General features: G+C 50.0%; 1 protein-coding gene across 3 annotated transcripts in view; it reads right to left on the reverse strand.

Moving 5' to 3' along the window:
- The window catches only part of Acot12 (acyl-CoA thioesterase 12), a 40030-nt gene that overhangs the window by 10613 nt on the left and 16488 nt on the right, over nt 1-12929 (reverse strand). For all 3 annotated transcript variants that reach the window (XM_003479473.5, XM_013143643.2, XM_013143642.3), the window contains 6 exons: nt 10295-10396; nt 7485-7620; nt 3136-3289; nt 2348-2467; nt 675-825; nt 50-105 (listed from right to left, as the gene is read on the reverse strand). In XM_003479473.5, the coding sequence (XP_003479521.1) occupies nt 50-105; nt 675-825; nt 2348-2467; nt 3136-3289; nt 7485-7620; nt 10295-10396 (719 nt within the window). The remainder of the gene's footprint in view (nt 1-49; nt 106-674; nt 826-2347; nt 2468-3135; nt 3290-7484; nt 7621-10294; nt 10397-12929) is intronic.

The raw sequence follows: 12929 nt of genomic DNA on the forward strand, positions 1-12929 counted from the left end.
CTACAAACTCAGCCCCCAGGGGCCTCCAGGTTCTCACCATGTCCCTCACCTGCCCAGGCGGATTCTCTTGCGTGCCATGGCTCCCCAGTAGCGTCTGAAATCATCCTTTAAGAAAAAGAGTAAAATAGACCAAACACAGTGTTAGCGCTGCCTGGGCCCTGGGCACCCCAAAACTGCTGTGGTGTAGCCACAGAGGCCACAGGCGGGGACGGCAGGAGGGTAGCTGGAAGCTCCGCAGTCATGAGGTCTCTTGCCTGGAGGACACAGCTTACTGGGCTCTGGAGAACAGGGAGCTGGCGCAAGGGAAGCACTGGGGAGGAGAGGCCCTGACCTCGGACAGCCGCATGTGGGGGCCTGAAGAAGGGGACACAGAAGTCACAGCTGCCTACAGCAGTAGCAACTGCCTGTGGGTGAGAGTGCCAGGACTCCATCATGTCACAGGTCACCAGCGTGATGTGGAAGAAGGGGAGGGAAGAGAACAAAAGGGAATAAAAGCAAAGGGCAGGGGAGGGGAAGACAGGATGGGAGAGAACAGAACAGGCAAGGGTCATGTTACTTTGTTAGGCAGAGGAGGAGCAGCCACAGAGGACAGGTGAGGTGAGGCAGTGGCCGTAGGAGCCGTGAGGTGCAGCTCTGTGCCCCCTATTCCTGCCCCTGCTGTGACAACAACCAACCTTGGAAATGGGCTTGACCCTGGGGAAGGTGACCGGCTCCTCCTGGTCATCCACGGCGTTGTAGATGAGGAAGGCGCTGTTGATGTGCCGGCCCTGGCCCGCAGCCCACTCCTGACAGGTGAAGGCCTCCACGCGCACTCCGACCTCCACACTGCGAGGGACACAGGGTAGTGGGCACAGAGTGGTGGTGGTCCCTGCCCAGTGCCCTCCATGCAGGGTGTGTGACAACCCGGCTGTTCTCAGCAGCAAGGAATCTGCACAGCGTGCCAAGCCCATGCTCAGGGGGCCATGGGGCTGCTGTGAGCCCTGTGAGCTCTGTGTGTGCACACACGTGTGCACGTGTCCATGTAGCCACAGCGTGGCCTGGTGTTGAGATAGAATCTTTTGACAGGGAAAGGCTTTGGTCTTTAGTGGCACGGCTGTGGCTGCCTCCTTGTCCTGAATTGGTGTGAAACACTGACCTCTCCGGCCCCTTTAAGTGGGGAAGAGCCAGAAGTCACTCAGGGCCAGGGTCAGAGGATCAGGGGACGAGGACCCAGCGTCAGGTTTTACAAGCTGCCTTTCAGCTGGGTGGATGGGGGAGGCGCTCAGAGTGAGGGGAGGGTAGGACGGCGGGCACCCAGGCCAGGCGTGTTTCTCCGGACCCTCAATGGAGGGCCTGGCCACAGCCTGTGGTATGGTCGTGGGGCAGGAGAAAATAACACTTCTATAATTTAAAAGTATCAAACACCAAATTAAAATGGGAAGCACAGATATTCATTTTGTTTCTACATTTGAAAAGAAAAAGTACTAACTGAAACCTTTCATCATGTATCAAGAATAATGAGGGGCTGAGGATTTAGCTCCGTGGCACAAGTGCCTGCCTGGCAAGTGTGGGGTCACCAGTTTGACCCCCAGTACCTCCAAAACAGAAGAATGAAGTGACCAGAAAGCAGCTTGGACTTGAGGTACAAATAACAGGTCCAATACAAGTCGGCCGATTGTGAGGCCTCGGGGACTGTTCAGAGAATTGATAATCAGGCCGAATGACAGGCACAAACCAGAACTGTCCTGGGCCAGCTGGCACGGGCCATTGCCTTTATGAGACAGAGCCCAATTCCCTCGGTGTGAAGAGGGCCCCAAGCAGAGCTGGGGTTCAAATGCATGGCCAAAGATTCTCAAGCGTGAGCAAAGCTTAAAATACCCAGAAGGAGCATGTAGAGAGGAGGGAGCTATAGAGAGGACACACACAAGTCATCCGCAGGAGCGCGGGTGCACCTAAGACAGTACTGTCCAGGGAAGTAAACTCGACCCAGGAGCTTAACTACTACAGGGTTTCTCTCCTGTGAGAAACTCAAGTATAAAAAAAGAGCAATGTGAAAGACGAGAGCAGGACTCAGGGAGACAGACCCTCTGCAGAAGGAAAGTGGTGGAAGAGGAGGAAGGGAACAGCAGGGAAGGCAAAGGGAAAGGAAGGTGAGGACAGGGGAGGATGGGAAAGGGGAGGGAGGGGAGGCGGAGAAAGGAATGGAGACAGCTGCTGTGTCCTTGCACTGACCCTGCCCGATGGAGGTGACAATCACGCACTGCAAGCACAGACCAATACAAATAATCAATTAAAAAACGAAGATCCTCTTTAGTGCACCCCTGAACTAAACACCCGAAGCTGCAGCCAAGGAGCGCCCGCACCTTACCAGGTCTGAAACGTGTTGTTGACGATGGCCCTGAAGACCAGCCGGTCCCCGACAGTGGAGGCGCCCCGGAACTTGAACATGTCCACGGACTTGAGGAAGGGGTGTCCTCGACACAGGCGGCTGGGAGAAGAGGAGGAAGAGGGGAGCGGTCCTTCTCCTCCGCGTGTTCCCTCACTGAGCAGCAAGCAGAAGCCACCCCAGCAACCTGGCTTCCTCTTCTTGTTTGCCTTTGCAACAGGGTCTTTCTTGCCCAAGAGCCCAGGGCCCCCTGAACTCACTGTAGCTCAGGCTGGCGGGATCCTCCTGGCTCAGCCTCCCGAGTGCTGGGATTCTAGGTGTGCACCACCACGCCCAGCGCCGCTGGGCTGCACTGTCTGAGTCTGGCTGCGGGTGAGGAGAAACACCCCTTCCCTGCGGCAGGGACTTTGCCAGGAGGCCGGTGCCTTCCTGCTGGCCTTGGTTCTGGTGTGAGGGTTCTGTGCGTCTGACAGCAGGTGCCAGGAGGTTGTGATTGAAGGTTGGAGGAGGGTCGGGGTGGCAGCTGCCACAGGGGCCACTCACTCTTCCCCAGTACCCGGGGAGTCACGCCCACGTCAAAAGGGCAAATGTTCCTCCCCACGTGAAAAGCACCTGGGGCAGTGCAGTGGGTAGTGGCTGATCATTTCCTCAGTGGTTAGTGGCAGCACTTTGCTGTTTTCCCTGGTCCTCGGGAGGCCAATACCTGCATCTCAGACCCTTCCCAACTCCTCCACCCTGCCATCCCCAGGTCCCTGGCCAAAGCCACCAACCTTGCAGCTATGGTGGCTGCTGTCTCCATCCACGCCATGATCTGGCCCCCGAACGTGTTCCCATGGTGATTGGCGTGGGGCGGGAGCACCAGCTCGATGCTCTGCACGGCAGTGGCGCTGGTCACCGTCCCTTCCTCCTTGTTGCACAGGGGATCTGGGGGGACAATGTCAATGTTGGAGCGCAGGCTGTGTGACCCGCCTCTGTCCTCTGTCCCAGCAGCAGACCAAGGAGGTGAGCTGGCTCCCCAAGGTCATGGTGGGGGGGGGAGGGTAACAGATACGGACAGAAAGCCCTCCCTGCAGAGCTCACGTCCACTGGCATTCAGGTTGGAGGTGCTTCCACCCAGACTCAGGGGTCTTTGGTCAGCAGTCCATTGAGACCACGTTCCGTGGTGGGAGTCAGTGTGCGTGCGTGGCACATCTTCATCCTTTCTCTGTCCCTCCCAGTCCTGGTCCCTTCCCCTCTGCAAAAGATCGATTTGTCTGTTTTCTACGGGCTATGTTGTTTTTAGCTCTCTAATTTTGTTTATATTTTGCATTTCTCATATGAGAGCAACCACACAGTATTTAAGCTTGTGTGTCTGACGCATTTCACTTAACATGACAGTCTCAAGATGCTTCCATTTTCCTACAAATGCCCCACATTAGCCTTTGTACAGCAGAGCGGTGCTGACTGTGTAATCACCACGCTCTCTTGCCCCACTCATCCACTGAGGAACAGAGAGGCCACAATCAAGGCTCAGCCACGGTGAGTTTGCTGCGGTGAACACGGGTGTGAGTGGCTCACAGCGACATGATCACATCTGTTACTCTTTCAGGAAGACACCTAGGAACGAATGGCTGGGCAGGGCGGAGCTTCTGGTTTTAGTGTTTATGGGACCCCACAGTGGGTTCCAGGGTGGCTGTGCTGTTTGGGTGGGGAAGGGTGGGGATGCTGGGGGGTTGAGATGACATGTGCTCACTTCTCGAGCTGCGTGCTGTCCCCATGGGCCACATGTTGTCACCAGTGAGACTTCAGATAAAGGAACAGGGCCAGCAATACTGAGCACAGTTAGGGCAGCAAAGACACAGTGGCTCTTCTGCCCCAAGTCACGCATCTTCTAGGTCAGGTCTGCTGCATTTCCTGACAGCCCCACACTCCGGCTACGGGGCAGGGACTGTGCTTTCTGGCCACCCCGGGAGTCCCTGATGCGGGGATCCAGAGATTGGGGACCTTCTGGGCCTCAAGCCACAGGTGGAATGGAGTGGATGGCATGAGTGGCTCCCCAGAGTGCTGGGAAGAGGGGCGGTGGCCTTGGGGTCCCATCCTGGCAGCCGAGAAGTGCAGCCCCCGGAGGTTTTCCATAATTCTTTCCCCTTTGCATTTCACAGGTCACTAATGAGTCCCAGCGTCTATTCACATGGACGTTAAACGCTCTTGTGGTCCCTCTGTGAACCGCTTCTGTGTTACTTGCTTCAAGCGTCACTCTTCCCGCTTCAGTGAGCTGTGTTCTCACGTCCTGCCCTGTCTCCTGGCCGCTCTGTCCTGTTTCCCACTTCTCTGTACCTGCTGGGCCACACTGGAGGTGAATCCTGCAGCTATGTCTCCCGAGCCAGGCTTGATGTCCCACGTCTATAACCCCAGCATTCTGTGTGGCTGAGCCAGGAGGTTACAATTTTGAGCCCAGCCTGGGTAAGTTAGCAGACCTTGTCTCAAATAAATACAAAAATAAAAAAGGGCTGGGGGTATAGTTCAGTGCAAAGGCCCTGGGCTTAAATAAAAATAAAAATAAACATAAACAAATAAATGTTAAAATATCCAGTTTGCCATGATATTTAATGATTTTCTCATTCATTGAACTTAGGAGTCTGTTGCGTTGTTATAATCAAAACTGGATGACCTCCTAAAGATACTTCAGGACCCCTTTCCTCCCCTCTCCTTCTTCAGCGTCCCCCTCTTTCCTTTCCCTTCTCTGTCTGGTTCTAAGGAACCTGGGACATGCTGAGCTACACCCCCAGCACTTGATTGATTTTCCTCGTGAGACAGAGTTTCTGTCGCCTGCCCACGCTGCCATCAAGCCAGGATTACCTTTCTTTTACAAAACTGGTTTTATTAGGTGACATCCTAAGTAGCTCAGGTTGAGTTTTTCAGCCTGATACTGCCTACCCAAATGCTACAATTTTTTTGCTCAAAATAAATCATTACAAGCTTTCTCTAAAATATACTGTTAAATGAAAACATCAGATACATAACTACCATCTGTTCTATCAATGAGAGGGATGGAGGGAGAGAGGGAGAGGGAGAGACAGGGCGCTGACAGTGGTGGGAACCGCGAGATGCAGGTGGCCAGAAGACTCACTTTTTAACTGTATTCCTTTCATACCTGTTCAATGTTCACCCTATGCCTGTGCTATTCCATTTTAAAGTAACTGTGAAGTTTAAAAACTTAATAAAACATGAGATTCTGTGAAAACTCAAATGTAAGGCAGCACCTTCTTTTCCTGGAGGTAGCTCGGGAATGGTCACTGGACTCGCTGTGGACGAGGCCAGCATACCCAGAGACCAGAGGAGGTGGCTGTTGGCTGGGTCTCTGTGCATGCATCAGCCGGAGCTGACTGTCCCCAAGCAGCAGGTGACCGCTGAGCTACACAGCTATCTTCAGGGCTCAGTGAGCAGCCTGGCTCCCAGCTCCAGCTCGGGCTAAGTAAAGAGCAGACCTTAGGTTCCCTGCAGGCTTCGGGTGGGCAGGTCTGATATTTGTACTTTGAATGTTTGTAGTATTGTGTCATTGCCCTGTGTGGACAGCTTCACATTAATTTCCATGTTTGCAGGTCACAAACTCTCCCCCGGGCGGTGGTCATCCTACCTCGGAGCACATGCACGGGTCAGCCAGGAGAATGCTCCTCAAGCCTGTTTCTTTTCTGAAAAACTGTGATTAAATGCTTTCCATTTTAAGTTTCCCCAACATGCCATGCTTCCAGACAATGACCCAGGGCACAAAAACATGTCCCCTGAAAGTCCTCCTTACAAAAGTTCATCTCATTTTTTTCCTCTTTACTTCTGAAACGTGGGGTCTGGGGTCAGCCTTTCCCCATCCTCACAATTGTGGTTCCCCCATTCAGCACCTGGAAGGGGACTCCCACCATAGGTGTCTGACACGGAGCCCTCCTCTCCTAAATGCCCGCCTTGCCAGCAGGTGATTCACTGCTTTCTTGCAGAAGGTGCCACCCAGTCAGAACAGCCTTCTTCAGACCCGTACACTCAAACCTCCCCATGTGCGGGTCTGGGGTTCATGCCTCTGAGAGAAGCTGGCTTCCAGTTCTCTTCTACCATTGGGGGCAAAACATTAGGAAAATTTCCAAAAAGAAAACACGATCAGTAGAGTTAGCTTCTACTCAGAGGAACGGAGACCAATCTGTTTCAGGCCAGCTGAAGGGTAAAGAAGTCTTTTTGGTTTTCCAGTGGCTCTCTCTGCTTTCTCCTCACAAATGCAGGCAGTGCAATTTCAATATGGAGGGCAGGGTTTGCAGCCGCCCTGGTGCTGGCAGGCGGACACAGCCACGGGGAAGCAGGGCTGTGCTCCCCGCTGCTGCCATTGGGAGATCTGCCTGTTGAAGCTCTCAGGGTTCAGCCTGGGTTGTGGGTCATTTCAGTCCTGTCCTGGGATTTCCCGGGGAGACATGAGCAGGGTCTGCTGCGGTCTGGGCTTTGCTTTTTACAAGCAGCTGCCTGGGCTGTATCCTCACAGGCCTGCTACTTCATTTCTTCTGAGAAACGCATCTGAAGCTTCTTTTCCTGCTGAGCCGTCTGCACCGAGGGGGACTCACTCTTCTGAGCACAGTCACAGGGTGACAGGGGCTTCACTTCCTTAAGACGGCTTAGCAACGAGCTGTGCTCTTTCAGTGGTCAGCAGATAAATAACACCCCTCAGGTACTAGAAGTACAGGCTTGACACGAATCGTCCTCTTCTCCTAGAACCGGCTCGGCCCTCTGTCATGACCCCTCCATCATCCAGATGAGTCTGGACTCAGGACCCGGAGTCTCCCCTTTTGGGAAACAGTGCCTGTGACTCTGAGCACCCCTGGGCTCTACGGGTTTTAGTTCCTGCAAGCACTAACCTTGGAGAACGCCTTTGCCACCACAGAAGGCTTTATTCGCCCTTGGGTCATGGGTGCTCACTTACGGGGACCACCAACTGTCTGGGTCCCATGTGCCCTGCCCCACCCTGACACCCCTGACACAGGAGACTGTGGCTGTCTGTGGGAGCATCAGCCTGGCCAGCCCTGTCTTCCCAGCCACAGGGCTGACATGGAAGTGAGACAGGCCTTCACCTACTAATCCTGGGGACCCCAGAGTGGCCTTTACTGACCTGCAAATGGGCTGCTCTCCTCCATTAAGCGCTGATAAGTGTCTTCGTGCTGCAGCCGGACCTTCCTTCTCTCGGACGCCAGGTCGTGCTCTATGCGGTCTTGTTCAGTCAGGAGTTGGACTGGTTTTAACTCAATCTAGAGAACGAAAAACAGTGGCCGCTCATTGGTACATTTTAGATACACTTAGTGATCACATTCATCCTAGGGAATTTGGACTTGCGACGGTGGATCTTGTCTTCTTTGTTCCCCCCATTTTCATTGCCTCATTAAATTATAAAAGCCACTGTACATTTCAAAGAAACAAATTATACACTACAGGATTTTATAACTCATGCTTTTAAGGGAATTTTCATGGCACAAACATTGCCTAAATTTTTCCTTAAACTATTTTTAAGTTTAAAAGTCAGCATAGGATTACTTCTGCTTTCATATAATAAAGATGTACTTTAACAACTATCCCTGTTCATTTCCATTTTCCTTTTTTTTGTGTGTGTGGTGCTGGGGATTGAACCTAGGCTTCCCTGTTTATTTTCCTTGATTTTAACATTTTTCAACAGAACTAGAAAATCTGAATTCTTTAGATTGATAAAGGAAGAAAGGGACTGTGACTTCACTGGATTTTTATCAAGAAATATTTCCTATCTTTTGCAAAATAAGATATCAAAGGGAGGGAACAGAGAGGCTCTAGAGAAATCACCTTTTTTCCAAGAGCCATTTCCAACTGGGAATTTCATCACATGGTAAAAATATTATCTACTAAACCAACTAGAAGGATCAGTGTGTCCAAGGCTCCAAGTGACCTCAGGAAACCTGGACCTCCAGTGCAACTGTACCAAGGGTTCAGCCTTTGCCCCAGATGGCAATCGGCTGAGCCTATACAGAAGGACACCTGGATCCAGTCCAGACCCTTGACCCAGACTAGTGTGAGAGAAGCTAGTGACTCATCCTAGGGTGTTCAGGAATGCACACCCTGACAGCTTACCTTGGTTTCCCTCTGTATAATCCTCTTTCAGCCACGTGGCCAGTGAGCTACAAAAGCCTGCTTGGTGAACTTGTGCTCAGGTTGTCCTGAAACCAAGGTGATCCCTGTCTGCATGTGGGAATTGACGAAGGACCTGTGGGCCCCTGTCAGCGGCAATGGAGCCTCTCTGAGGTCAGCCTGTGCCTTCTTTCTCCTCCAGCTTCCATAAGCCTGAGGCGAGCACACCCCGGGAACCTTTCTGCCTGCAGTGATCCGACCCGGGATTATGAACCAAGACCTGTTCATCATTGCCCATTGTGTCCTGGAGGAAGGTTAGTTCACACAGAGACCCAGTGGCCCTGCTGTTCAAACCAAACTATTGCTTTGCATGGTGCTTTCCTGCTGCTTAGAAAAACTCCTGGATAAGCATGTTACCGGCTGGATAAGAAGTTAGTCTGGGAGGGTGCTTTACAAGGAGACTAACTTGAGTTACAGTGACACTGAAAGGTGCTGACTCCCCAGCAAGGCCACTGCGACAGTTCCTCACTCAGCAGGGACTGGGCTTGCAGAGCAAGAAGTCTGAGGCTGGGGGTGGCGGAGGTCCTCCTCCTGGATCAGAAGGTGGCCACGCGTGTCCTCCTGCCTCTGGCTTTCAGCTGTGGGAACTCTGCATTCACCCCGTAATTCTTCCCCTCAAAGTTTAGAGATCTGGAGAGATTCCAGTAAGTCTGCGGAAACCTCTGACAATGTCTCAGCTTCTCATGAACGTAGGGTTCACAGGATGCTTTGCCAAAGTATGGATTCTTGATGGTGCCAATCCCTCTGGGGTGGGACGGAGTCTCGGTGCTGATTTAATGTGCATTTCTCTGATGGCTCCATGCTGAATGTTTCCATGGGTTTCCTGGCCATATACCCTTCTCCTGAGAAGGGTCTATTTATTTCCGTTGATTAGGCTTTGATTGAGCCTTTCCTGGGAGAAGGATCTCTTTTGTGTCTACCCCAAGGATTCCAACTTGGTACGTCCTGGTAGGGCTCCGAAAGCTGCACTTTCAGCAATGGGAGCCACTGATGGGAGCTGTGGTTTGGGAAGCAATGATGGGACAGCAGGGGTTTCCCCCTGAAGCACATTTATGCTAGGCCTGTGGTGCAGGGTACCCAGGTGTGTGACAGCCAGGTGCCCAGGAGGCCAGCCTGCCTCTACAGTGTGCCCAGGAGAGGAGCAGCTGTTGCTCACAGCCTGTGGGGACCACACAATAGTTGTCACCTGGCCCCACTGCTGTGGAGAAAGTGAGGAGAGGGATGCAGAGACCTCATGCACACACCTGGAGCTTCTTTGGAGGGAGACATTTACATTCCAAACCAACTATCACATTTAAATAATTCTCAGGGTCAGGCATCGTGGTGCATGCTGGTAATCCCAGCACTTGGGAAGCTGAGGCAGGAGGATCATTGGGAGTTCAAGACCAGACTGGGCTACAATGTGAGCTCAAGGCCAGACTGAAGTGCATAGTGAGACCCCATCTCAAAAACATAAATAAATAAGTAAATAATGCTCAGGGTAAAGGAGGGCCCCATCCCAGGCACCCCAACCCTACACAGCAACGGACATGAGGATGTCTTGCAGCCTGGGTGTGGCCTGCAGCATGCCAGCAGGCACATCAGGACTTTGTGATGCTTAGAAGGGTGTCACCCACCCCCAGGTCCCCAGAGTCTTGCTTTACAGTGAATACTGACGAATAACAAATTTTGAGACCGGGAGTCTCAGGATAAGAAGAAACCTTTCTCATGCAGTTACTCTGTTACCCTCTGATTTACATGAAAAAACAGCTCTTCACATAAAAGATTTACCTTTTCTCCTCCAGCTGGTTTGGCCACAAATGTAGAAAACGCGATGCTGACAAGCTTCTCAGTGCCAGTGAGTGTGTCCTGAACCATGACCTTGATACTTATCTAAGGAAGACAAACAGATAAACTTGGAGTCATCCAGGTATGAATTCAGCTGCCCCACTGAAAACCTGGCCCTGCACTCCATTGATCTTCTCTTTTGTTTTTAGAATGAAAGTGCTTTCATTAATTTTAAGCAATACTGTTCTTTTGATAAATGTTATACAAACAAAGACCTTTGCTTTTCTTATTGGACAAATACCTTTTCTTGACAATAGGACATTTATACATGTAGCATGAAAAAATTGTGGGGTTTGATTTCTCACAGTAAATATTATTAATAGTCCAATCACCCAGAGCTGTATTGTTAATCTTTAGGTAGATTTTCCTCCAGTCGCACACACACACATACACACATATGATGTTATAAATATAAAATATGAAATATATATTCTATAAATGCATGTGTATATACATGATAAAAATGATCACTGTTTACAGATTTATATTCTAATTAATAATTTGGCATGATGTGAAAAGCATTTTCTGTCTCATTATTGGCAGAGGACACTTTTGAAAACAAGGTACTAATGACCATATTATATGTCCATGTGAGATGTATCAAGGTATTTTTATCATTTATCCTCTGTGTTTTACCACCAGGACAGCCTGGGCAGGACTTAGCTGTGATAAACACAGCCAGGCTTCCTCCTTCTGTTCTTCTGGAGGAGCGGGAAAGTGGCAGAGGAGGCACTTCATGAGGACGCTGTGCTGGACTGGATTCGCCGCCCCCAGCCTGTGAGGGGCTCAGAAGTTCATGTCCCAGTGCTTGCACTGCACCGGAATGTGGATGCCCTCCTGAGCTGGTGTTTGCACTGCAGCCATACTGCCCTCCTGGAGTCAGGGATGACCTCAGGCATTGCCATGGTTGATACATTGTGTCAACTTGAGAAGACTACAAGTAACTCAGCAGGCTCCATGCTGGGGTGTAGAGGACAGGCCCTTACTTCTCTAGGATATTGTCCATTGTGTCAGTTTGCGAAGGCCAGAGGTTTAACTACGCGACTCAAGAGAGGGCCAGGGTCCTTACTTTGTAAATATCTTCAGCCTGTGCAAAAGGAGGCACAGAGGTGATATGAGTGCTACACCCAGCTGAGGTGCGCAGCCTGCTTACAAGCTAACAGAGGAAAAGAAAGAGTGGGGTTCCCTCCTTTTTGCCCTTTTGCTCTTTTGGTATCTGCCACAGCTGCCATGAATGGTTACTTCTTAGCCACACTACCCTGTGTTGGAGCCAGCTGATTATGAACTGAAACCTCCACAAACTGTGAACTAAATAACCCTTTCCTCCTTCATTTTGGCTTTAGGTATTTTGTCTCAGTAACCAGAGAAAAATAACCAACACAGGCATCTTAGTGCATCACAGAGCAATTAATGATAAGGAGCATCCATTTCCACCTCAGTACCAGGTACATCATGTACAGAAGCTCTCCATCCTTGACTCATTTTAGGACATTTAAAATACAAGTTAGTCCTTGCATGATAAATTTAAGATAACTAGATGTACATTAACCACATTTAGCTCATCTATTCCTAACCCTCCAACTCACTCATGCTCCATAGCTTTCAATTTAGAAAAATACTGAATGGAAGATGAAATAAAGTATCTAGTAAGAGTGAAAACAAGCAAAACTTAAGCCAGGGAAATTTTGCTGGATCATGCAAGTAAGTTTGGAATTAAATCCCATAAAAACTACTAGACAACTGGACAAAGTATAAGCAGTTATTCTCACACATAGCAAAATAGGAGCTATAAGACTGTGTTCCTGGGGAATGGGAAACAAAGGAAAGGAACATTACCTTCCCCAGCTCTCACCTGAAGGAAATTCCCACACTAACTTTGCTGAGTGGAGGAGCCAGAAATCACAGTGATCAAGAGCTATAGGGAAGCACAGCAGAGAGGAGAGAGCTACAGGAAGGAAAATTTCTAGAAATATCTATAGGTCTCGGTAAGTCTTGGGCTTGATGCCATTATGATCATGAACAAGGCGAAATCTCAAAAACTTTCAGACAAGAACAACTTCTGAGAAATAAATCAGCTGAGCCTTCACATGCAATGAGGAATCTTCAGAGTTCTCTTCAGCCCTACCTCGCTGAACATGCAATGCACACGCCACAAAAGATGCCAACTTAGAAGAAGGATCAAGTTAACCTGGCAGAAAGACCTGTTGTAGATCTTCCATAGAAGAGGTAAAAATGAACCTTTTGGGTCAAACTAATGTGGAAGTCACATCAGCCTGCTGCAAAAAATTCTGACACTCTTCTTACAGAAATACAGCAAAAATCTCACTAAGCAATGTAAAATTCATAGTGTACACTGAATTAAAAAATGATTAAACACAAGAAAATTATTAGGTGAAAGGTACTTAAAATAGAACAACAATTGACAGAAATGATGAAATTAACCAACAAGGACATCAAAGCATCAAGTATGTATGTGTACCATGAGACCAAGAATATCAAAGAGTGAATCAAAAACACAATTGTTACAGGGTAGGCAAGACTGCAAGTGTGCCAACTTTGTGTACACACAGCCTCTGTC

The sequence above is a fragment of the Cavia porcellus genome, unplaced genomic scaffold (assembly GCF_034190915.1).
Source record: "Cavia porcellus strain 051 isolate PalLab524CR breed Dunkin Hartley unplaced genomic scaffold, mCavPor4.1 scaffold_2, whole genome shotgun sequence".
NCBI lineage: Eukaryota > Metazoa > Chordata > Mammalia > Rodentia > Caviidae > Cavia > Cavia porcellus.